At 41.4% G+C, this 25368-nt stretch overlaps 2 protein-coding genes across 9 annotated transcripts in view; one reads left to right on the top strand and one right to left on the bottom strand.

Moving 5' to 3' along the window:
* ptpn2b (protein tyrosine phosphatase non-receptor type 2b) overlaps positions 1–18151 on the bottom strand; it is a 35192-nt gene extending 17041 nt beyond the window's left edge. The window contains exons 1-7 of the mRNA XM_071373494.1: positions 17956–18151; positions 16878–16968; positions 16552–16652; positions 11454–11552; positions 10555–10692; positions 3312–3521; positions 418–579 (exon numbers count right to left, since the gene is read on the bottom strand). Of these exons, the coding sequence (XP_071229595.1) occupies positions 418–579; positions 3312–3521; positions 10555–10692; positions 11454–11552; positions 16552–16652; positions 16878–16968; positions 17956–18012 (858 nt within the window). The 5' untranslated portion in view covers positions 18013–18151. The remainder of the gene's footprint in view (positions 1–417; positions 580–3311; positions 3522–10554; positions 10693–11453; positions 11553–16551; positions 16653–16877; positions 16969–17955) is intronic.
* An 18-nt stretch (positions 18152–18169) lies between these two features.
* Positions 18170–25368, top strand: part of seh1l (SEH1-like (S. cerevisiae)) — a 28030-nt gene continuing 20831 nt past the window's right edge. For 6 of the 8 annotated variants that reach the window (XR_011671558.1, XR_011671561.1, XR_011671559.1 and 3 more), the window contains exons 1-3: positions 18213–18811; positions 18976–19026; positions 21639–21785. Coding sequence is in view for 2 of the 8 variants with exons in the window: in XM_071373496.1 (XP_071229597.1) it covers positions 18701–18811; positions 18976–19026; positions 21639–21785 (309 nt within the window). In the remaining 6 variants the exon portion in view is untranslated. Of the gene's footprint in view, positions 18812–18975; positions 19027–21638; positions 21786–25368 lie in introns of all 8 variants that reach the window. The other 2 variants (XM_071373496.1, XM_071373497.1) reach the window with 2 other exon arrangements.

Raw genomic sequence — 25368 nt, forward strand, 5'->3', positions numbered from 1 at the left:
GCCTGTAGCCAGGTGCGTTAGCCGCCTGTAGCCAGGTGCGTTAGCCGCCTGTAGCCAGGTGCGTTAGCCGCCTATAGCCAGTTGCGTTAGCCGCCTATAGCTAGTTGCGTTAGCCGCCTGTAGCTAGTTGCGTTAGCCGCCTGTAGCTAGTTGCGTTAGCCGCATGTACATTTACATTTAAGTCATTTAGCAGACGCTCTTATCCAGAGCGACTTACAAATTGGTGCATTCACCTTATGATATCCAGTGGAACAACCACTTTACAATAGTGCATCTAACTCTTTTAAGGGGGAGGGGGGGGTTAGAAGGATTACTTTATCCTATCCTAGAGCAGTCCCCCATGATGTACTTGGCCCCCTCCAGGACAGCCCTGTAAGAGAAGTATCTACTTGTCCTAGAGAGGGTTAGCTGTGTTACCTGTACAGAGCAGTCCCCCATGATGTACTTGGCTCCCTCCAGGACAGCCCTGTAGGAGAAACGTAGCTGGTCAGGAGTCTGGATCAGACCCATACGGTACTTCCTCATGTCCAGCAGCACAGCCTTGATGTCCACAGACGATGGGTCTTTCCTCTTGTCCATCTGACACCACCGAGACAGACAGACACCACGAGACAGACAAAGACACCACAGAAACAGAAAAAGACACCACAGGGTTTAGTGGTTGAGTGCTGAAGACGTATTTGTTGGCTGTGAACATTCCTTTTGCTTAAAATGCTCATCATGCTTTTTCCATTTAATCTAATTCAATTCAACTATTTATTCCCTAAGGGGCAATTAAGAAAGGCAATTTAGGTTACAAAAATATCCACATAAAATACAGTATAGAGACATCACTCTCACAGTGTTTATAGCATGGGGAGTCGTTGGCTCTGAACGAGCGGTGCTGGAACCTACACTGGTCCTCCTCCCTTATGAAGGAGTACGTCAAACAAGATGTGTAGAAATGATAATGAGCCTACATGTAGTCTCTTCACTCTCCCCAGCTAGCTAATGAGCCTACATGTAGTCTCTTCACTCTCCCCAGCTAGCTAACAGACCTACATGTAGTCTCTTCACTCTCCCCAGCTAGCTAACAGACCTACATGTAGTCTCTTCACTCTCCCCAGCTAGCTAATGAGCCTACATGTAGTCTCTTCACTCTCCTCAGCTAGCTAACAGACCTACATGTAGTCTCTTCACTCTCCCCGGCTAGCTAATGAGCCTACATGTAGTCTCTTCACTCTCCCCAGCTAGCTAACAGACCTACATGTAGTCTCTTCACTCTCCCCAGCTAGCTAACAGACCTACATGTAGTCTCTTCACTCTCCCCAGCTAGCTAACAGACCTACATGTAGTCTCTTCACTCTCCCCAGCTAGCTAACAGACCTACATGTAGTCTCTTCACTCTCCCCGGCTAGCTAATGAGCCTACATGTAGTCTCTTCACTCTCCCCAGCTAGCTAACAGACCTACATGTAGTCTCTTCACTCTCCCCAGCTAGCTAACAGACCTACATGTAGTCTCTTCACTCTCCCCAGCTAGCTAATGAGCCTACATGTAGTCTCTTCACTAGCTAACGGTCATCGTAACAAACAGCCAGGGAGAATCTAAAATGCCAAAAGAGATGCATAGAGGACTATTATTATATATATTTTTTATTTTAATGGCGAGGATATACAGTGCAATAGGAAAGTATTCAGACCCCTTGACTTCTTCCACATTTTGTTATGTTACAGCCTTATTCTAAAATGTATTAAATTGATTAGGGAAAAAAACAAATCTAAACACAATCCCCCATAATGACTAAGCAAACACAGGTTTTTAGACATTTTTTAAATAAATTAAATATCACATTCACATAAGTATTCAGACCCTTAACTCAGTACTTTGTTGAAGCACCTTTGGCAGCGATTATAGCCTCAAGTCTTCTTGGGTATGACGCTACAAGCTTGGCACACCTGTATTTGGGGAGTTTATCCCATTGTTCTCTGCAGATCCTCTCAAGCTCTGTCAGGTTGGATGGGGAGCGTTGCTGCACAGCTATTTTCAAGTCTCTCCAGAGATGTTCGATCGGGTTCAAGTCCGGGCTCTGGCTGGGCCACTCAAGTACATTCAGAGACTTGTCCCGAAGCCACTCCTGCATTGTCTTGGCTGTGTGCTTAGGGTTGTTGTCCTGTTGGAAGATGAACTTTTGCCCCAGTCTGAGGTCCTGAGTGCTCTGGAGCAGGTTTTCATCAAGGATCTCTGTACTTTGCTACGTTCATCTTTGCTTCGATCCTGACTAGTCTCCCAGTCCCTGCTGCTGAAAAACATCCCTACAGCATGATGCTGCCACCATGCTTCACCGTAGAGATGGTGCCAGGGTTCCTCCAGACGTGACGCTTGGCATTCAGGCCAAAGAGTTCGATCTTGGTTTCATCAAACCAGAGAATCTTGTTTCTCATGGTCTGAGAGTCCTTTAGGTGTCTTTTGGCAAACTCCCAGCGGGCTGTCATGTGCCTTTTACTGAGGAGTGGCTTCCGTCTGGCCACTCTACCATAAAGGCCTGATTGGTGTAGTGCTGCAGAGATGGTTGTCGATCTGGAAGGTTCTCCCATCTCCAAAGAGGAACTCTAGAGCTCTATCAGAGTGATCATCAGGTTCTTGTTCACCTCCCTGACCAAGGCCCTTGTCCCCCGATTGCTCGGTTTGGCCGGGCAGCCAGCTCTAGGAAGAGTCTTGGTGGTTCCAAACTTCTTCCATTTAAGAACGATGGAGGCCACTGTGTTCTTGGGGACCTTCAATGCTGCAGAAATGTTTTGGTAATCTTCCCCTGTGCCCTGACAAAATCCTGTCTCGGAGCTCTACGGACAATTCCTTCATGGCTTGGTTTTTGCTCTGAAAGGTTCTGTCAACTCTGGGACCCTATATAGACAGTGTGCTTTTCCAAATCATGTCCAATCAATTGAATTTACCACAGGTGGACTCCAATCACGTTGTAGAAACATCTCAATGATGATCAATGGACACAGGATGCACCGGAGCTCAATTTCGAGTTTCATAGCAAATGGTCTGAATACTTATGTAAACAATGTATTTCAGTTTATTTTTAATAAATGTGTAAATATTTCTGAAAAGTTGTTTTCACTTCGTCATTATGGGGTATTGTGTGTAGATTTAAAAATGTAATCCTTTTTAAAATAAGGCTGTAACGTAACAAAATGTGGAAAAAGGGAAGGGGTCTGAATACTTTCCGAACACCCGGACCTTGGTGAAGACCGAATGCAGCCCACGAGGGAAACGAGTTTGACATCACTGGTTTATAGTGTCAACTATAAAGGGGGCAGGGCTTACCAGGACCAGACAGGTGTCAACCAATGAGAGGGTCCCTGAGCGGCCAATTCCAGCGCTGCAGTGCACTACCGCCGGTCCGTGGTCCGCCCCCAACGAGCCAGACTCCCGCACCTTGAACAGGAAGTTGAGGAAGGACGCCGGCGATTCTGGGACACCAAAGTCAGGCCAGGTGGTGTAGTGAAAGTGATAGATCTCTCTCTTCTCCCCCGTCTGGAAGACACAGCAGAGGACAAAATACATTGCTTGTGTCCCAAATGGCACCCTATTCCCTAGTACATTACTTTTGGCCAGAGCCCCGTGGGCCCCGGTCTAAACTGCACCATAAATGGAATAGGGTGCCATTTGGGGCCTACTGTACAAATGGACAGGAGCAGGAATGCACTCAATTCCATTTCAATTCAGGAAGCAAACTGAAATACCAATTCTCATCCTTGAAAATAATAGACAGTGGTACACTGCATTGACCCTAACCCTATATAGTAGTACACTGCATTGACCCTAACCCTGGAGATAGTGGAACACTGCATTGACCCTAACCCTGGAGATAGTAGTACACTGCATTGACCCTAACCCTGGAGATAGTAGTACACTGCATTGACCCTAACCCTGGAGATAGTAGTACACTGCATTGACCCTAACCCTGGAGATAGTAGTACACTGCATTGACCCTAACCCTGGAGATAGTAGTACACTGCATTGACCCTAACCCTGGAGATAGTAGTACACTGCATTGACCCTAACCCTGGAGATAGTAGTACACTGCATTGACCCTAACCCTGGAGATAGTGGAACACTGCATTGACCCTAACCCTGGAGATAGTAGTACACTGCATTGACCCTAACCCTGGAGATAGTAGTACACTGCATTGACCCTAACCCTGGAGATAGTAGTACACTGCATTGACCCTAACCCTGGAGATAGTAGTACACTGCATTGACCCTAACCCTGGAGATAGTAGTACACTGCATTGACCCTAACCCTGGAGATAGTAGTACACTGCATTGACCCTAACCCTGGAGATAGTAGTACACTGCATTGACCCTAACCCTGGAGATAGTAGTACACTGCATTGACCCTAACCCTGGAGATAGTGGAACACTGCATTGACCCTAACCCTGGAGATAGTAGTCCACTGCATTGACCCTAACCCTGGAGATAGTGGAACACTGCATTGACCCTAACCCTAGATAGTAGTCCACTGCATTGGCCCTAACCCTAGATAGTAGTACACTGCATTGACCCTAACCCTGGAGACAGTGGTACACTGCATTGACCCTAACCCTGGAGATAGTGGAACACTGCATTGACCCTAACCCTGGAGATAGTAGTCCACTGCATTGACCCTAACCCTAGATAGTAGTACACTGCATTGAACCTAACCCTGGAGATAGTGGTACACTGTATGCGGTCCCTGGGGAGGAAGGGAGGGGATAATAGATCGAGATTAAAGCTTGGACGATAAACTGAAAGTTACCGAGACTGACATGTCCTTCCTCTAACCAAAGCAATTTTACTGACGTCCGTAATTTCGATGATTCTAAATGGTTCAAAAACCATTATTTGCCCTAAACCTGCTTCTTGCATCGAAAGTATCTGCCCTGTCTCACTGTAGGCTCTCACTCCCTCTTTGCACACGGAGTGAAGGGAGGGATGCATTTACTGTTGTTAAGAAAGAGGAGAGTGTCAGCTTTATGAGAGTATAGAACGTATTTCTCAACTCTCAATGTTAAGGAAATAACACCACTTTACTGAGTATGTAATTTAGATGATGCACCGGCGGTATGAAGTGTAGGCATTTGTTTATTTGTAGGACATTAAATGTACTGTTAGATCAATTGTATGGCTATTTAGCAACAGCTATATGCTACACAATTCACCACCTGAGGAAGTGGGACCTCAAAACACTTGAGTTCCTACTTCCTCAGGTGGTGAATTGTGTAGCATATAGCCTTGGCCAGCAATATGCACAAAAACAGGCAGGCACATGCCTGAACGTGTTAGATGAAATAGCTAACTTATTTCATGTCTTACTTGAGACTGGAAAAAGTAATTCTAGAGCCCTGCCGCTAATGATTTAAAAAAGATGAGCTGGGCTGGAGAGGCCTCTGCTGCTACCTACTGTAGTAACAGCTGGAGGTCGACCGATTAAATCGGAATGGACGATTAATTAGGGCCGATTTCAAGTGTTCATAACAATCGGTAATTGCCATTTTTGGACACCGATTATGGCCGATTACATTGCACTCCACGAGGAGACTGCGTGGCAGGCTGACTACCTGTTACGCATGTGCAGCAAGGAGCCAAGGTAAGTTGCTAGCTAGCATTAAACTTATCTTATAAAAAAACAATCAATCTTAACATAATCACTAGTTAACTACACATGGTTGATGATATTACTAGTTTATCTAGCTTGTTCGGTGTTGCATATAATGAAATCACAGCCTACTTCGCCAAACGGGTGATGATTTAACAAGCGCATTCGTGAAAAAAGCACTGTCGTTGCACAAATGTGTACCTAACCATAAACATCAATGCCTTTCTTAAAATCAATACACAAGTATACATTTTTAAAACTGCATATTTAGTTAATATTGCCTGCTAACATGAATTTCTTTTAGCTAGGGAAATTGTGTCACTTCTCTTGCATTCTGTGCAAGCAGAGTCAGGGTATATGCAGCAGTTCTGTACCACCTGGCTCATTGCGAACTGTGTGAAGACCATTTCTTCCTAACAAAGACCGTAATTAATTTGCCAGAATTGTACATATTTATGACATAACATTGAAGGTTGTCCAATGTAACAGGAATATTTAGACTTATGGATACCACCCATTAGATAAAATACGGAACGGTTCCGTATTTCACTGAAATAATAAATGTTTTGTTTTCTAAATTATAGTTTCCGGATTTGACCATATTAATGACCTAAGGCTCGTATTTCTGTGTGTTATTATATTATAATTAAGTCTATGATTTGATATTTGATAGAGCAGTCTGACTGGGCGGTGGTAGGCAGCAGCAGGATCGTAAGCATTCATTCAAACAGCACTTTCCTGCATTTGCCAGCAGCTCGTCGCTGTGCTTCAAGCATTGCGCTGTTTATGACTTCAAGCCTATGAACTCCTGAGATTAGGCTGGCAATACTATAGTGCCTATAAGAACATCCAATAGTCAAAGATATATGAAATACAAATGGTGAGAGAAATAGTCCTATAATAACTACAACCTAAAACTTCTTACTTGGGATTATTGAAGACTCATGTTATAAGGAACCACCAGCTTTCTCATGTTCTGAGCAAGGAACTTAAACATTAGCTTTTTAACATGGCAAATATTAAACTTTTACCTTCTTCACCAACACTTTGTTTTTGCAGTATTTAAACCAAATTGAACATGTTTCATTATTTATTTGAGACTAAATAGATTTTATTGATGTATTATATTAAGTTTAAATATATATAAATAGGCAGATTAATCGGTATCGGCTTTTTTTGGTCCTCCAATAATCGGTATCGGCGTTGAAAAATCATAATCAGTCGACCTCTAGTAACAGCAGAGGTGTACAGTAGGCATCCTGATAAATAAAAATACTAAATGTTCCCTAATATCCCAGCACATTAACCAAGAAGGCAATTTTCTTATGTTGAATTGTACTTTACATGGTGAAAAAAACACATTGATTTCATTGTATATCCCATCAGGGGCAAATCTAGATCACATCCACACAGGAAGTATTATTTTAGCAGGTGACCTAAATCATACATTCGACAAGATTAACAGACGTAGCAATAAAAAAAAAGCACATTTAGGAGCCTCCAAAGAGGCAAAAAATGTAATCTCTACAAATAATTAATAGGACACATGGAGATGTTCCCAACACCAAAAGACGACTCCTTTTTTCCCCTCAAAGTAAAAAAAGCTATTCAAGAATTGACTACATTTTTTCTCTCCAAAAATTCACTCAACAATTTACTGGAAAAAAAAAAAAATATGATATAGTGATATCGAATCATTCTCCGGCATCGTGCTTAATTACACCAAGAGAAAATAATCTTCTGGACCCAAAATTGTATAAATAGGTAAATAAATGTAGACAGAGGACAGACAGAGAAAAGCCAACCCCTGATACAATTTGGGATGCCTTTAAGGTGTACATTAGGGGAATGATAATTTCATACTCGGCAAAAGTTAAATCTGATTTAGAAATTTAAATGAAAGAAAATCAATCTTACAAAAAGCCCATAAATCTTTACAAGGTAAAGAAGTAAATACAATTTCTGAACTGAAGCAGGAATACAATCTTTAACTTTTGAAGAGAGCCAACAACTACAGGTTCAACTCAAATAAAGCATACTACTTAATGGAAAATAAACCTGGTAAATATCTCGCAGCTCTCACAAAATGAACACATGGTAAACCAAAGTGGTAATTAGAAACAATTCGATTAATTAACAATTTAAAAGCTTCTATGAAAATGTATATACATTAGAATTAAACAGTTTGACGGATCCGATAGCTTTCTTAGACTCAACAACTCCGAAGCAAATATCAGCAGACAAAAAAAAGCTTAAAACCGTGATCACTCAAGAAGAAATATTAGATACTGTTAAAATCACCAGGAACGGATGGCTTTCCCAAAGAAATCTATTCAACATTTTGGGACAAAGTAGTCCCCCTATTTACACAAATGACCACACACTGTCACACAATTCAGTACTTCCTAGTTCCATGTATCAAACAGTTATTTCAGTTCAATTGAAACCAGGAAAATCTGGAGAGTCCCCTGCTGATTATAGACATAAGTTCAATAAATTGTGACAAAATTATAACAAAGCTTATAAGCAATAGAATGGCAAACGTCTTACCAGACTTGTTACATATCAAACAGATGTTTCAGTTTAATACAATATGCAAAAAAACAAGATCTAGATTATTCAATTATGGCTGTTGATGCCAAAAAGGTTTTTGATCGTCTTGAATAGCCTTCTGTATTCAACACTTTGGAAGCTTTCAACTTTCCAGCTGAAATAATACATTTAATAAAACATATTTAATAATTGTCCTAAAGCAAAAATATACACAAATAATATATTATCTGGTGGAATTGCTTTAGAAAAGGGGGACAAGACAGGGATGTCCTCTCTCCCCTTCCTGTTTCCTGTTTGCACTGGCAATTGAACCGCTTGCAGAAAGAATTACACAGGACACAAACGTAACAGGTATCAGTATTGATAAACATGAAAATAAACTAAACTTATTTGCAGATGATCTCCTGAAATACCTGACAAATATCGAAAACTCAATGCCCCCCTTGCTAAAAATATTTTCAGAATACTAAAATCTCAGGTTATAGGAAAACAGCAATCCTTTCAGTAGACCACAAAAAATATGAACTACATAGGATGCTTAATAAGTGACAAAAAACAACAATTATATCAAATAACTTTACTCCATTACTCAACAATATGAAAGCAGATCTAACTAAATTGAATAATCTTCCCATAAATCTTACAGGTACAATAAACCTCTTTAGAATGGCTGCCAAAGTTTTGGTATTTATTTTCGGTAATACCAATTACCCCACAAAGACATTCTTTAAAAAAAGTATACTCGGTCATAAGACTTTTTATATGGGCAAATAAAATTCATAGAATAAAATGGAAAGCTTAACATCTTCCTAAGTCTGAGGGTGGTTTTAACCTTCCAGATTGTAATTGTATCAACTCACTACCCAAGGCTTTTACTTGTGACATATAGTTAAATGCACTAAAGAGGAACAATGGGTACATATTCAAGATGCGCATGCTCATCCCCAGAATCTTTTTCCATCTCTATTTTCAAAAGATAAATCTAAAAACATGAACAATTTCATAGTTAAGAACACTATAAACATATTCTACAAGAACCAATATCACTCCCTAGAAACACTACAACAATATGGAACACTACAACAATATGGAACACTACAACAATATGGAACACTACAACAATATGGAACACTACAACAATATGGAACACTACAACAATATGGAACACTACAACAATATGGAACACTACAACAATATGGAACACTACAACAATATGGAACACTACAACAATATGGAACACTACAACAATATGGAACACTACAACAATATGGAACACTACAACAATATGGAACACTACAACAATATGGAACACTACAACAATATGAAACACTACAACAATATGGAACACTACAACAATATGGAACACTACAACAATATGGAAGAAAATTAAACGGATTCTACAAGAACCAATATCCTTCCCTAGAAACACAATCCTATGGAGCAATCCTTGGATAGCTTTCCAGAATTCACTGATAAATTGGAAAATAGATTTCTTTACATGATAGAATGTAGATCGTTTCAAATACATACAACTTATAAGTTACATATACCTTCATTTTGATTTGAAATATATGTTAGACATCATCATTGAGTCAGAAAAGGATGCTCATATAATAGGGAAGATATACAAAACCTTGCAGAGATTATATCCAACTGACAATCTTTTAGAATTTTGGGGGGGAAACAAGACTTAAAAAGAACTGACGTTTAGACAAGATGGAGGGAAAGTTGGAGAATAACGAACGAAATTACAGTTAACAAAAATGTATATTAAATCCAGTGTAAACTAATGTATAGAATGTATTATACAAGAGACAAAATTCATAAATTCTACAGCACAATGGCAGAGTCATGTCTTAAGTGTAAAACTAGAAATGACTCAATAATTCATACCTTCTGGGAATGCTATAAAATCCAAAAGTTATGGATGGAGCTAGAAAGTTGGCTGTCAGAATTATTACAACGTAAACTTACTTTTAATACATCTGTCTGCATATTTCAAGACGTGGCATATGGGGGTGTAGTGAGATACCCAATGGACTGGACGATTCTCTTCTCATCACTCATCTTTGAAAAAAAGTATACTAAAAACTTGGACATCAATCATGGAAAATTAGTCTAGAGCCCTGCCACTAACGGAAAAGTCTGTATTTTATCGCTATATTACTTATTGTCCATATCGCCCAGCTCCAATAGAGATGTATGGAAACAATCTCTAATGCATCATATCACACCATTTTAGACATATGACTCGTTAGCATTCTGCTACTCCAGCACCTTGATCTAGCATCAGATTTAAGTTGTAGATCACACTGACCTGATCCTAGATTACACTCCTGCATTACTCAGACTTCCACCATGTTAAAGAGACTCACCTTATCATTTTGCAGCTCCAGCACTCTGGTTGTGTAGTAAGACTTGACGTCTTCTGAAACCAGCGTTATCAGGAAATGTGTATCTCTGAACGGCATCTCATGCTCGTCCTGCGTTGGCCAATACTGAGCACACTTTTCCTGTCAGGCGGGAAATACAGAAGACAGTCAGCCAGTCAGTCAGTCAGCCAGTCAGTCAGCCAGCCAGCCAGTCAGTCAGCCAGCCAGTCAGTCAGCCAGTCAGTCACCTTAGTTTAACGGTGAAGAAAAGAGAGGTGTTTCCAGTCTTAATAATATTCTGAATAAGCACTATAAGTCATGTTTTATTATAATGATTATTATTATCAACGTATGTGTAGCCCAGCATTCTACTTAATGCAGTGACAGTCCCTATAAAGACTAAAGCTACAAGGTTTCACTACATTTGATCAAGTGAATCATTCATTTTCTACAAGTCCTTCTAAAATATGGACAACTAGGTTACGTAATGTCATGCTATTAAAAGGCATCTGTTGGCCGTAACAAGACTGAATAGAACCTCATGACAACAATATTCACCCCTGGCTCCTCCTCTTCCAGGAAGAAGGGAAACTAAACTCATGATCCAACACCTACTGCTGCTACTGTGACACAAGATCGCATGAAGGAGAGGTCGGCTCAAGTAGCATCTGAGGCATAAAAGCCTGTGCTTGGGGAACTGTCAGGTCTCCTCTCACAGACCTACAGTAGTACAGACCTAACTGCCATCTCAACACCAGACCAGGAATTCACTCTCAACCACACAGAGTAGGAGGAAATACCACTCCACAGAAAGTGGCTTTTCACTCCCCCACCTTACCAAAAATAGTGTGATCTGTGTACCACATGCAGGCAATACTAGAAGATAGTAGTTATGTACTCACTGATCCCTTCTCTATGACTCTGTTCAGCATGATGACAGCCTTGGTATTCTGTTCCCAGATCATCAACCAGAAGTGACCACAGGTGTTCCTCAGAGGACCCTGTGGATAACACACAGACAGACCATACAGACACAAACCCATTAGCTAACCAAGATTACGCATTGGGAAATGTAAGTGCATTTGGGGGTCAGTCAAGTAATAAATAATACAAGATATCAACAGTTCTATTTGTAACTTTTCAGGCTTAGAAACATCATTCATATAATATCACACCACCAGGTCAGAGTGCAAACAGATTGTTTTAGTCAATGTGGTAACATTCAGTTCCTCCCCTCAACCCCTTCATCCATTTCCTGTTTTCCAGTCATTGCTCTGTAACAACATCACTGTGGCTGTGGTTAAACAGATCTTCCATAACAACCTGTAAAAACGTCACTGTGGTTGTTGTTAAACAGAACCTTCATAACAACCAGTAACAACACCCCTGTGGTTAACCAGAACCTTCATAACAACCAGTAACAACACCCCTGTGGTTAAACAGAACCTTCATAACAACCAGTAACAACACCCCTGTGGTTAACCAGAACCTTCATAACAACCAGTAACAACACCCCTGTGGTTAACCAAAACCTTCATAACAACCAGTAACAACACCCCTGTGGTTAACCAGAACCTTCATAACAACCAGTAACAACACCCCTGTGGTTAACCAGAACCTTCATAACAACCAGTAACAACACCCCTGTGGTTAACCAAAACCTTCATAACAACATCACTGTGGTTAACCAAAACCTTCATAACAACATCACTGTGGTTAACCAGAACCTTCATAACATCACTGTGGTTAACCAGAACCTTCATAACAACCAGTAACAACACCCCTGTGGTTAACCAGAACCTTCATAACAACCAGTAACAACACCCCTGTGGTTAACCAAAACCTTCATAACAACCAGTAACAACACCCCTGTGGTTAACCAGAACCTTCATAACAACCAGTAACAACACCCCTGTGGTTAACCAGAACCTTCATAACAACCAGTAACAACACCCCTGTGGTTAACCAAAACCTTCATAACAACCAGTAACAACACCCCTGTGGTTAACCAGAACCTTCATAACAACCAGTAACAACACCCCTGTGGTTAACCAGAACCTTCATAACAACCAGTAACAACACCCCTGTGGTTAACCAAAACCTTCATAACAACCAGTAACAACACCCCTGTGGTTAACCAAAACCTTCATAACAACCAGTAACAACACCCCTGTGGTTAACCAGAACCTTCATAACAACCAGTAACAACACCCCTGTGGTTAACCAGAACCTTCATAACAACCAGTAACACCCCTGTGGTTAACCAGAACCTTCATAACAACCAGTAACAACACCCCTGTGGTTAACCAGAACCTTCATAACAACCAGTAACAACACCCCTGTGGTTAACCAGAACCTTCATAACAACCAGTAACAACACCCCTGTGGTTAACCAGAACCTTCATAACAACCAGTAACAACACCCCTGTGGTTAACCAAAACCTTCATAACAACATCACTGTGGCTAAACAGAACCTTCATAACCTGTGTGTTCTGTGATTCACTCACTGTTAATCAAGTGTTCAGTTAATCAAGTGTTCAGTTACATCAAGTGTTCAGTTACATCAAGTGTTCAGTTACATCAAGTGTTCTGTTACATCAAGTGTTCTGTTAAATCAAGTGTTCTGTTAAATCAAGTGTTCTGTTAAATCAAGTGTTCTGTTAAATCAAGTGTTCTGTTAAATCAAGTGTTCTGTTAATCGTTACATTGGTTAATCAAGTGTTCTGTTAATCAAGTGTTCGTTCTGAAATTCTTCGGGACCGGTGTCCCTTCCACGGGACAGTTGAGCTAACGTAGGCTAATGTGATTAGCATGAGGTTGTAAGTAACAAGAACATTTCCCAGGACATAGACATATCTGATGTTGGCAGAAAGCTTACATTCGTGTTAATCTCACTGCACTGTCCAATTTACAGTAGCTATTACAGTGAAATAATACCATGCTATTGTTTGAGGAGAGTGCACCATTTGGAACATAAAAAGTTATTAATAAACAAATTAGGCACATTTGGGTAGTCTTGACAAAATGTTGAACATAAATAAAATGGTTCATTGGATCAGTCTAAAACTTTGCACATACACTGATGCCATCTAGTGGTCAAAATCTAAATTGCAGCTGGGCTGGTATAATACACTATGGCCTTTCTCTTGCATTTCAAACATGATTGTACAAAACAAATACAAAAGAACGGTTCATTTTTTCTTTGTATTATCTTTTACCAGATCTATTGTGTTATATTCTTCTACATTCCTTTCACATTTCGATAAACTTCAGTGTTTCCTTTCAAATGGTACCAAGAATATGCATATCCTTGATTCAGGGCCTGAGTTACAGGCAGTTAGATTTGGGTATGTAATTTTAGGAGAAAATTGAAAAAAATGGGCTTGTTCTGTTAATCAAGTGCTTGTTCTGTTAACAAGTAATCTGAGAATCAATTATTCTGTTCATCAAGTGTTCGTTGTGTTCATCAAGTGTTCGTTCGGGTTAATCAAGTGTTCTGTTAATTAGTGTTCATTCTGTTAATTAGTGTCGGTGCTGTTCATCAAGTGTCGGTGCTGTTCATCAAGTGTCGGTGCTGTTCATCAAGTGTCGGTGCTGTTCATCAAGTGTCGGTGCTGTTCATCAAGTGTCGGTGCTGTTCATCAAGTGTCGGTGCTGTTCATCAAGTGTCGGTGCTGTTCATCAAGTGTCAGTGCTGTTCATCAAGTGTCAGTGCTGTTCATCAAGTGTCAGTGCTGTTCATCAAGTGTCAGTGCTGTTCATCAAGTGTCAGTGCTGTTCATCAAGTGTCAGTGCTGTTCATCAAGTGTCAGTGCTGTTCATCAAGTGTCAGTGCTGTTCATCAAGTGTCAGTGCTGTTCATCAAGTGTTAGTGCTGTTCATCAAGAACTGATATAGAAGTCAGACGTAGTTGGAAAGAAACAATACAAAGAGGAAAACATACGAGAGGACTGTAGATGGGTGCAATAAAAACAAAGTAGACAAAAACTGAACGGACAACAATACGAAGAGAGCGGACAACAATACGAAGAGAGCGGACAACAATACGGAGAGAGCGGACAACAATACGGAGAGAGCGGACAACAATACGGAGAGAGCGGACAACAATACGGAGAGAGCGGACAACAATACGAAGAGAGCGGACAACAATACGAAGAGAGCGGACAACAATACGAAGAGAGCGGACAACAATACGAAGAGAGCGGACAACAATACGAAGAGAGCGGACAACAATACGAAGAGAGCGGACAACAATACGAAGAGAGCGGACAACAATACGAAGAGAGCGGACAACAATACGAAGAGAGCGGACAACAATACGAAGAGAGCGGACAACAATACGAAGAGAGCGGACAACAATACGAAGAGAGCGGACAACAATACGAAGAGAACGGACAACAATACGAAGAGAGCGGACAACAATACGGAGAGAGCGGACAACAATACGGAGAGAGCGGACAACAATACGGAGAGAGCGGACAACAATACGGAGAGAGCGGACAACAATACGGAGAGAGCGGACAACAATACGGAGAGAGCGGACAACAATACGAAGAGAGCGGACAACAATACGAAGAGAGCGGACAACAATACGAAGAGAGCGGACAACAATACGAAGAGAGCGGACAACAATACGAAGAGAGCGGACAACAATACGAAGAGAGCGGACAACAATACGAAGAGAGCGGACAACAATACGAAGAGAGCGGACAACAATACGAAGAGAGCGGACAACAATACGAAGAGAGCGGACAACAATACGAAGAGAGCGGACAACAATACGAAGAGAACGGACAACAATACGAAGAGAGCGGACAACAATACGAAGAGAACGGACAACAATACGAAGAGAGCGGACAACAATACGAAGAGAGCGGACAACAATACGAAGAGAGCGGACAACAATACGAAGAGAGCGGACAACAATACGAAGAGAGCGGACAACAATACGAAGAGAGCGGACAACAATACGAAGAGAGCGGACAACAATACGAAGAGAGCGGACAACAATACGAAGAGAGCGGACAACAATACGAAGAGAGCGGACAACAATACGAAGAGAGCGGACAACAATACGAAGAGAGCGGACAACAATACGAAGAGAGCGGACAACAATACGAAGAGAGCGGACAACAATACGAAGAGAGCGGACAACAATACGAAGAGAGCGGACAACAATACGAAGAGAGCGGACAACAATACGAAGAGAGCGGACAACAATACGAAGAGAGCGGACAACAATACGAAGAGAGCGGACAACAATACGAAGAGAGCGGACAACAATACGAAGAGAGCGGACAACAATACGAAGAGAACGGACAACAATACGAAGAGAGCGGACAACAATACGAAGAGAGCGGACAACAATACGAAGAGAGCGGACAACAATACGAAGAGAGCGGACAACAATACGAAGAGAGCGGACAACAATACGAAGAGAGCGGACAACAATACGAAGAGAGCGGACAACAATACGAAGAGAGCGGACAACAATACGAAGAGAGCGGACAACAATACGAAGAGAGCGGACAACAATACGAAGAGAGCGGACAACAATACGAAGAGAACGGACAACAATACGAAGAGAGCGGACAACAATACGAAGAGAGCGGACAACAATACGAAGAGAGCGGACAACAATACGAAGAGAGCGGACAACAATACGAAGAGAGCGGACAACAATACGAAGAGAGCGGACAACAATACGAAGAGAGCGGACAACAATACGAAGAGAGCGGACAACAATACGAAGAGAGCGGACAACAATAAGAAGAGAGAGGACAACAATAAGAAGAGAGAGGACAACAATAAGAACAGAATGGACAACAATAAGAAGAGAGCGGACAACAATAAGAAGAGAGCGGACAACAATAAGAAGAGAGCGGACAACAATACGAAGAGAACGGACAACAATACGAAGAGAGCGGACAACAATAAGAAGAGAGCGGACAACAATAAGAAGAGAGCGGACAACAATAAGAACAGAATGGACAAGTCACCTGAGTTAAAATGTAGCTCCTCTGGGCCTCCTCCATGACCACCAGGCTGGCGTTGATGTAGTCGTTCTCTGTGTTCTCCAGTTTAACTCTGCTGTGATCAACTACACAGACAACCACAGAGGAGAGAAGTAATATATGAACAACATATCCAAGTGAAAGACAAGTTCATGTATGTATTGCATTGCTGCAAAATGAATTGCCTCATTGAGGGCAAAGTTTTCTGAATCTGAAGTTGGTATCATACTGCAATCAATGTGGTATGGTTCAAGACAACAACAACAAAACATTTTAAAGAACAAGATATAAAGGAGTATGAAGTCACTTACATGGACTGACATCTCTGTATCGGTTCCGGTTGCGATTTTCTGGATATTTAGCAACTTTTAAAGGGCATTCATGGGACTGATTCCGTATTTCCTGCAAACAAACGGTTTAGTCATCACAGACTAATAGACTATGAATTGTTCCTCTGTAGGCCTACTGTACCATGAGGTTTCTGAAGACACACAGGGTCAGACTACTTTCGATATTTACAGAATCAGAACATGTTGAGTTACTGTAGATCCTCTGGTCACACTTGCTGATTGGATGGACGATGCTGTGGGAACTCAATAGAGCCTTATGCATTACTGGTAGGATAATGGTTTAGGTTTGGGGGCCAATTTGAGTAGTTTGTGAATAGTGGATGTCAGAAGAGCAGGAATTCCTTATCGATCAGGAATAATCTCATCCCTAAAAATAATCATGACAAAGGCAGGTTTCATCAGCACAACTAACTGGTCAAGGAGGGGAAACAAATTTACGGCGAATGGCAGTTCATCATCTTTAGGAGTGTCGTTAAAAGAATTAAACACAGCGGATTGCTATCAAATCATGATAACACAATTTGCCACACTAGGCAGAAACCAATGGATGTTTAAAAGGTTAAAACCGTTGACCAACAAATGCAGGAAATAGTTGTAATCTGCGATTCCTCAAATAAACACTTGTGCTAACTAGTTGGAACCACCAGCAAGGGTTTGAAGCTGTTGACAAACGACGTGTTTGTAGCTGTCAATCTAATCGTACTATGGATAAGAGAACAACCGTCAGCCAAATAGCTAGCTAGCTAGATAAACCTCTTAGCGAGGATATCGTTAGTAACCGCATGCATGCGCATGCATGCGCACGCTAAAAACTCCAGATTGCTGGCACTCGGCTTTGGAGTCTGGCTGAGTATTGTTGTGCGCCATCACCGAAAAGAGATGTCTAAAGACAGCAAAGTAAAAGGCAACAAGAGAACAATAAACATCCGTGCGTATTTCTACAAATAGCTGCTTTTTGCGTGCGTAAATAGCAGCTGACACTGGTGCTGCTAGCTGCATCAGCTAAGCTAACAGACAGGCCAACAGCTAGCTAACTTACTATGTATAAGTTCTGCCACCGGCCCTCTGAATCCATGTCCTCAAAGTCCTGGTCCATTTTTAAAGTGTTATTTTATCAATATGGATGATAACTAGAAATGATTTAAGTCATTACTTGTTATAAAACAAAGCCATTCGCCAAAAAAAAAAAAAAAACGATACAGACTTTGTCAGTGTAGTTGACGTCTAATACGGGCGTAATGTACGCATGCGCCAGAAAGGGTCCTTCGGTATCGTTTTTCCCTACTTACCACAGCCACAAACCCCGCCCATTTCTACAATTTCTCATTTTAAACTGTGATTTTGAATCTAGCCTTAACCCTAAACCAAACTGCTAACATTATGCCTAACCTTAAATTAAGACCGAAAATCTATTTGTATGCATTTTTACGTTATTGACTTTGTGGTTACTAGAGGAAACCTTCGGTATCTTTCAAAAACAAAGATTTTTTATGTCATTCGAGATAATAAATGCTCACTTTAAGGCACATAGTGACTACGGCCTGGTTTCGAGAGAATAATTCATTAATATAGTTTGGGACTATGATATAGTTTGCATCGGCACAATTGGGCAGACAAATATTATGAAGATAGAGGTGGCGTATTTCAGCTAAAGCTTGGCAGTGAAACTACTTTTTATAAAAATGGCGCCGACCAATGCAACCTGTCCCATAGTATAGTAAACTCACATGTAACGTGGTTTATTTGTTGCTACATTTATCGAGCAGGCTTTTCACCAAACAGCAATGTTTGTCGCTCGAAGTATTGCAGCGGACCACAAGGATCTTATTCATGATGTTTCATATGATTTCCATGGCCGGAGAATGGCAACTTGCTCTAGTGACCAAAGTGTCAAGGTAAAGTAAAGAAAGCTCTGAACTAGTTAGCCAGCTAACAACAAACCAATCCTTTTGAATCCCCTGATCTTACATTTACTTTCTAAGTACAAGCCAGCTAGTTAGTTCTTCTTGGCAAACCCATCTGTTTGAAATAACCCTGTCCCTTATATCCATCATTTAAGGTGTGGGACAAGAGTGACAACGGAGAGTGGAACTGCACTGCCAGTTGGAAGGTAACGTTTGTATTCCGTTTCACTGCCAGTTGGAAGTTAACGTTTATATTCCGTTTCACTGCCAGTTGGAAGGTAACGTTTATATTCCGTTTCACTGCCAGTTGGAAGGTAACGTTTATATTCCGTTTCACTGCCAGTTGGAAGGTAACGTTTGTATTCCGTTTCACTGCCAGTTGGAAGTTAACGTTTATATTCCGTTTCACTGCCAGTTGGAAGGTAACGTTTGTATTCCGTTTCACTGCCAGTTGGAAGGTAACGTTTATATTCCGTCTCACTGCCAATTGAAAGGTAACGTTTATATTCCGTTTCACTGCCAGTTGGAAGGTAACGTTTATATTCCGTTTCACTGCCAGTTGGAAGGTAACGTTTATATTCCGTTTCACTGCCAGTTGGAAGGTCACGTTTATATTCCGTTTCACTGCCAGTTGGAAGGTAACGTTTATATTCCGTTTCACTGCCAGTTGGAAGGTAGCTAGGTAACGCTTCTGTTCATTTTCAGTTCATCAGTATGACCATCACAATTAGACTAGGGATGCACCAATATGACATTTTGGCCGATACGATATCCGATATTTTACTTGCCAAAAAAAACGATACCGATAAAAAGAAAATGTGCGGTTAAGCATTCTAGTACAGTTAAATAGTTGAAACACACACAGGGACCAAAAAGTTATTTTGTTGGTAATTTATGCATGTCCCCATTACCAGTAAAATCAAAACCCATTTCTTTCACTTTTCTGTGCTGTTTCATTGTTCAGTTGTTTCATTCTCAACCAGGATTTCATCATACATGTCTAGCAGGGAAGTTTCAGCTCTGTCTGTCTGTGGCTTCTTCTCTCGTGTGTCCTCTTCCTCACTGTCACTGTGTCCGTTTCCCTCTTGTCCAGCTATGTCTAATATTTCACGTAAACCCTGTTTCTTGTCTGCATCAAAGTAGAAGTCCTTGTACCTAGCATCGAACATGGTGGCGACCCAGTAAAGAGGCTCAGAGAGAATGCCACCAAATTGCTTGTTCACAGCTTCTAGTAGAGTACTTTTGCAAGTTTTAACCCCACGGTCTATGTCGGCAGTTTTGTTGAGCAGGCGTTTCAATGCCATGACCGAGGGTATCACGTCTGCTGCAAACGCAGTTCATGAGATTATTTCTTGAGTCAGTTGTTCGAATGGAGCTAGGAGTGTGTTCATGTTTTCAATGAGAGTCCACTGGTTTGTACTGATTGTTGCAGGTAACTCATAGTTGGCTGCGTACACGCCAAGCAATCGTTTTTGTTCCAGCAGGCTCTCCATCATGTAAAAAGTACTGTTCCGTCTTGCTTAAGCCTTTTCGTTGTCACTCCAAGCTGCTCCTGTATTGCTTGACGGCGGCTGTATGCTAGCTGTGTGTTTAAAAGGACCCTTCCTACCTGTTGCCACTGTCAGATGTGCTGCGTTGGGCCAAAACACCTTCGTTCACAGCCAGTTGCAGCGTGCGTGCCATGCATGGCAAACTGGCCACTCCGCATTGTTCCAAAGCCTTTGTCATGTTCCGTGCGTTATCACGTAGCGTAGCACAGCGTGTACTTTGTTCTTGGAGATTTTCCAAGTTTCAAACATGTTCTGAAATGCCATTGAAATGGCAGCAGCGGTATGAGAACCAGCACATTCTTGAGCATGCAATACGGCTTTCCTCAGTATGAAATCCTGGTCGACCCACTGTGCTGTCAGACTCAGCATGCTCATGGGGCTGACATCGCTGGTCCAAATGTCAGTCGTGAAGCTAATAGCAGTGACGCCCATAGCAAGTAGCTCATGGATGTGCGTTTCAACAATCCTGTGTAACTCCGGTAGGGCAACATCTGAAAAATAGCGCCTACTTGGTAGTGTGTACCGGGGCCCGAGGTGCTCGACCAGTCGGCAAAAGCCAACATCATCCACGACAGAGAACAATTTATTGTCAAGGGCAATGAATTCCATTATCTTGGCGTTAATGAATTTTGCCTTAAAGTTGTCCAGCTGAAATGTTCTTACGCTTTCAAATGACTGCTGGACTTGAACTTGTTTAGTTGTTGGAAGTGTGCGCTTAGTTTATTCTGCTTTTGTTCTGAGTAGTCGCTGAACGTCTGGGGGTGATGCAACTTCAAATGAGTAATTAGGTTTGTGGTGTTGAAAAATGTCACTCTCCTCGTGAAATAATAGCAGCACAAACGTTGCATATGGCCTTTTTGTTATCTTCCTTTGAAACTAACAAAATAGATCCATACAGCAGACATTGTGGGCTAAGTTAGGAATGCTGTGTTGCATATGTAGCGTCATTACGTCATCTACCTATGTTATACAGGTATGCATGTCAGCTTCGACATCGGTTTTGCACATCGGCGTTAAACTATACATGGAGCCGATGCCGATTTTGGCGTTGTTAGCTAATATCGTCCGATTCCGATATGCTTACCGACTATATCGTGCATCCCTAAATTGGACACATTTCACAAGAGAGAAACGCAGTATATTTGTTCTGCTGAAGAAAAGTCTGAACTAATTAGGCTACATAAAGACAAATGCTTTTGTGTTATTGTATGTTGAAAGTGGAGGTGGTGGAGGCAGGGCATGACATCATCTTTATTCTCTCTGTCCAGACCCATAGTGGATCAGTATGGAGGGTGACCTGGGCCCATCCTGAGTTTGGTCAGGTGCTGGCCTCCTGCTCCTTCGACCGGACCGCTGCTGTGTGGGAGGAGATAGTTGGGGAGTCCAATGACAAACAGAGAGGACTCAGTCACTGGGTGAGAATTGAGAAGGAAAGAGCCAGTTAGAGGACAAGTTTACCCAAAATGCAGAAACTCAAGTGATTCCATACATTTAAACTAGTTTAAGTGGAGTTTTCCCCCTCTTTGACTTTTTATTTTATTTCACCTTTATTTAACTCGACTTGACAATCAACTTGACAACAACAGCCAGTGAAAGTGCAGGTCGCCAAATTCAAACAACAGAAATCTCATAATTCAAATTCCTCAAACATAGAAGTATTTTACACCATTTTATAGATAAACTTGTTGTTAATCCCACCACAGTGTCCGATTTTCAAAAAGGCTTTATGACAAAAGCACACCATCTGATTATGTTAGGTCAGTACCTAGTCACAGAAAAACACAGCCATTTTTCCAGCCAAAGAGAGGAGTCACAAAAAGCAGAAATAGAGAAAAAATTAATCACTAACCTTTGATCTTCATCAGATGACACTCATAGGACTTCATGTTACACAATACATATATGTTTTGTTCGATAAAGTTCATATTTATATCCAAAAATCTCAGTTTACATTGGCGCGTTATGTTCAGTAATGTTTTGCCTCCAAAACATCCGGTGATTTTGCAGAGAGCCACATCAATTTACAGAAATACTCATAATAAACATTGATAAAAGATACAAGTGTTACACGTGGAACTTTAGATAAACCTCTCCTTAATGCAACCGCTGTGTCAGATTTCAAAAAAACTTTACGGAAAAAGCACACCATGCAATAATCTGAGTACGGCGCTCAGACACAAAACAAGCCATACAAATATCCGCCATGTTGTGGAGTCAACAGAAGTCAGAAATAGCATTATAAATATTCACTTACCTTTGATCTTCATCAGAATGCACTCCCAGGAATCCCAGTTCCACAATAAATGTTTGTTTTGTTCGATGAAGTCCAAATATCTCCTTTTTGTTCATGCGTTTAGTTCAAAAATCCAAATTCATGATGCGCAGGCCAGACGAAAGTCAAAAAATTCCATTACAGTTCGTAGAAACATGTCAAGCGATGTAGAGAATCAATCTTTAGGATGTTTTTAACATAAATCTTCAATAATGTTTCAACCGGAGAATTCCTTTGTCTTTAGAAATGAAAAGGAACGCAGCTACCTCTCACGGGGGAGCGCCTGAGTGAGCTCATGGCATTCTGCCAGACCCCTGGTTGAAACAGCTCTCATTCCCTCATCCTTCACAGTAGAAGCCTGAAACAAGGTTCTAAAGACTGACATCTAGTGGAAGCCTTAGGAAGTGCAATATGACCCCATAGACACTGTGTATTTGATAGGCCATGAGTTGAAAAACTACAAGCCTCAGATTTCCCACTTCCTGGTTGGATTTCTTTCTCATGTTTTTGCCTGCCATATGAGTTCTGTTATACTCACAGACATCATTCAATCAGTTTTAGAAACTTCAGAGTGTTTTCTATCCAAATCTACTAATAATATGCATATCTTAGCTTCTGGGCCTGAGTAGCAGGCAGTTTACTCTGGGCACATTATTCTGGGCACAAACTACTCAATACTGCCCCCAGCCATAAGAAGTTATCCAGGTAGGCCAGTTGAAAACAAGATCTCATTTGCAACTGCGACCTGGCCAAGATCAAGCAAAGCAGTGCGACAAAAACAACAACAGAGTTACACATGGAATAAACAAACGTATAGTCAATAACACAATAGAAACATCTATATACAGTGTGTGCAAATGTAGTAAGATTAGGGAGGTAAGGCAATAAATAGTCCGTGGAGGAAAAGTAATTACAATTTAGGATTAACACTGGAGTGATAGATGTGCAAGTAGAGATACTGGTGTGCAAAATAGCTAAATTAATAAATAACAATATGGGGATGAGGTAGTTGGATGGGCTATTTACAGATTGGCTATGTACAGGTACAGTGATCGGTAAGCTCCTCTGACAGCTGATGCTTAAGGTTAGTGAGGGAGCTAATAGTCTCCAGCTTCAGTAATTTTTGCAATTCGTTCCAGTCATTGGCAGCAGAGAACTGGAAGGAAAGGCGGCCAAAGGGGGTGTTGGATTTGGGGATGACCAGAGTTTTCCCTCTCTCTCCTTGTAGTGCTGTATTGAAACAGCTTTGGGGATGATCAGAGAGGTTTCCATCTCTCTCCCTGTAGTTCTGTATTGAAACAGCTTTGAAAACGAGTCAAGTGCCTGAGGATGTTGCTGGATGCAGGCCTCGCTCTGCTCCGTTGCCAGTGAATTCATGATTCAGAAATACCTGAAGTGTGGACAAATTGGTTGTTTTATTTAAAGCATACGGCCAAATTAGCTATTTTTGTCAAAAGTACTATCAGTTTTGAGTCAGGAAATGTGTACTTCTCCACCTAAAACATTTGCGATTATTTTATGTAGCCAACTGCTACGGCAGCAGAAATGGGTGACAAGTGCGTATGTGCACCCTTGTGGGGGTAAGCCTGTTGCGTAGATCTTTGGGGGGGAGAAGGGGCTGGTGCGAAACTTGATAGTTAGGCATATCGCAGGTAAAGGTAGATACCCGAAGTGGAAAAAGGGATGGTAGCAAGAACAAACTAGTTTTCTGGTCCCTTGCTGCACTTTATACATTAAGGGAAGAAGGCACCGAATTGTTTTCCGATTAAAGATACACAGAGATGCAGAAGATGGTGAGTAGCAATTAGAAATGGTAAATATGATGTAAATACAGCCAACCTTGCATCGCTGCGTGTGTAGCAAGCACTTGAGCAACGAGGCATATGAACGAGATATGCAAACTGAAATTACCAAAAAACGAAGGATACTGAAAGAAAGCTGTTGCTACTGTATGTCCATGACTGGATCTGGAGCAGTGTTACTGTATGACTGGATCTGGAGCAGTGTTACTATATGTCTGGATCTGGAGCAGTGTTACTATATGACTGGATCTGGAGCAGTGTTACTATATGACTGGATCTGGAGCAGTGTTACTATATGACTGGATCTGGAGCAGTGTTACTATATGACTGGATCTGGAGCAGTGTTACTATATGTCTGGATCTGGAGCAGTGTTACTATATGACTGGATCTGGAGCAGTGTTACTATATGACTGGATCTGGAGCAGTGTTACTATATGACTGGATCTGGAGCAGTGTTACTATATGACTGGATCTGGGGCAGTGTTACTATATGTCTGGATCTGGAGCAGTGTTACTATATGTCTGGATCTGGAGCAGTGTTACTATATGACTGGATCTGGAGCAGTGTTACTATATGACTGGATCTGGAGCAGTGTTACTATATGACTGGATCTGGAGCAGTGTTACTATATGTCTGGATCTGGAGCAGTGTTACTATATGACTGGATCTGGAGCAGTGTTACTATATGACTGGATCTGGAGCAGTGTTACTATATGACTGGATCTGGAGCAGTGTTACTATATGACTGGATCTGGAGCAGTGTTACTATATGTCTGGATCTGGAGCAGTGTTACTATATGACTGGATCTGGAGCAGTGTTACTATATGACTGGATCTGGAGCAGTGTTACTATATGACTGGATCTGGAGCAGTGTTACTGTATGTCTGGATCTGGAGCAGTGTTACTATATGACTGGATCTG

The sequence above is a fragment of the Salvelinus alpinus genome, chromosome 29 (genome assembly GCF_045679555.1).
Source record: "Salvelinus alpinus chromosome 29, SLU_Salpinus.1, whole genome shotgun sequence".
NCBI classification, from domain to species: domain Eukaryota; kingdom Metazoa; phylum Chordata; class Actinopteri; order Salmoniformes; family Salmonidae; genus Salvelinus; species Salvelinus alpinus.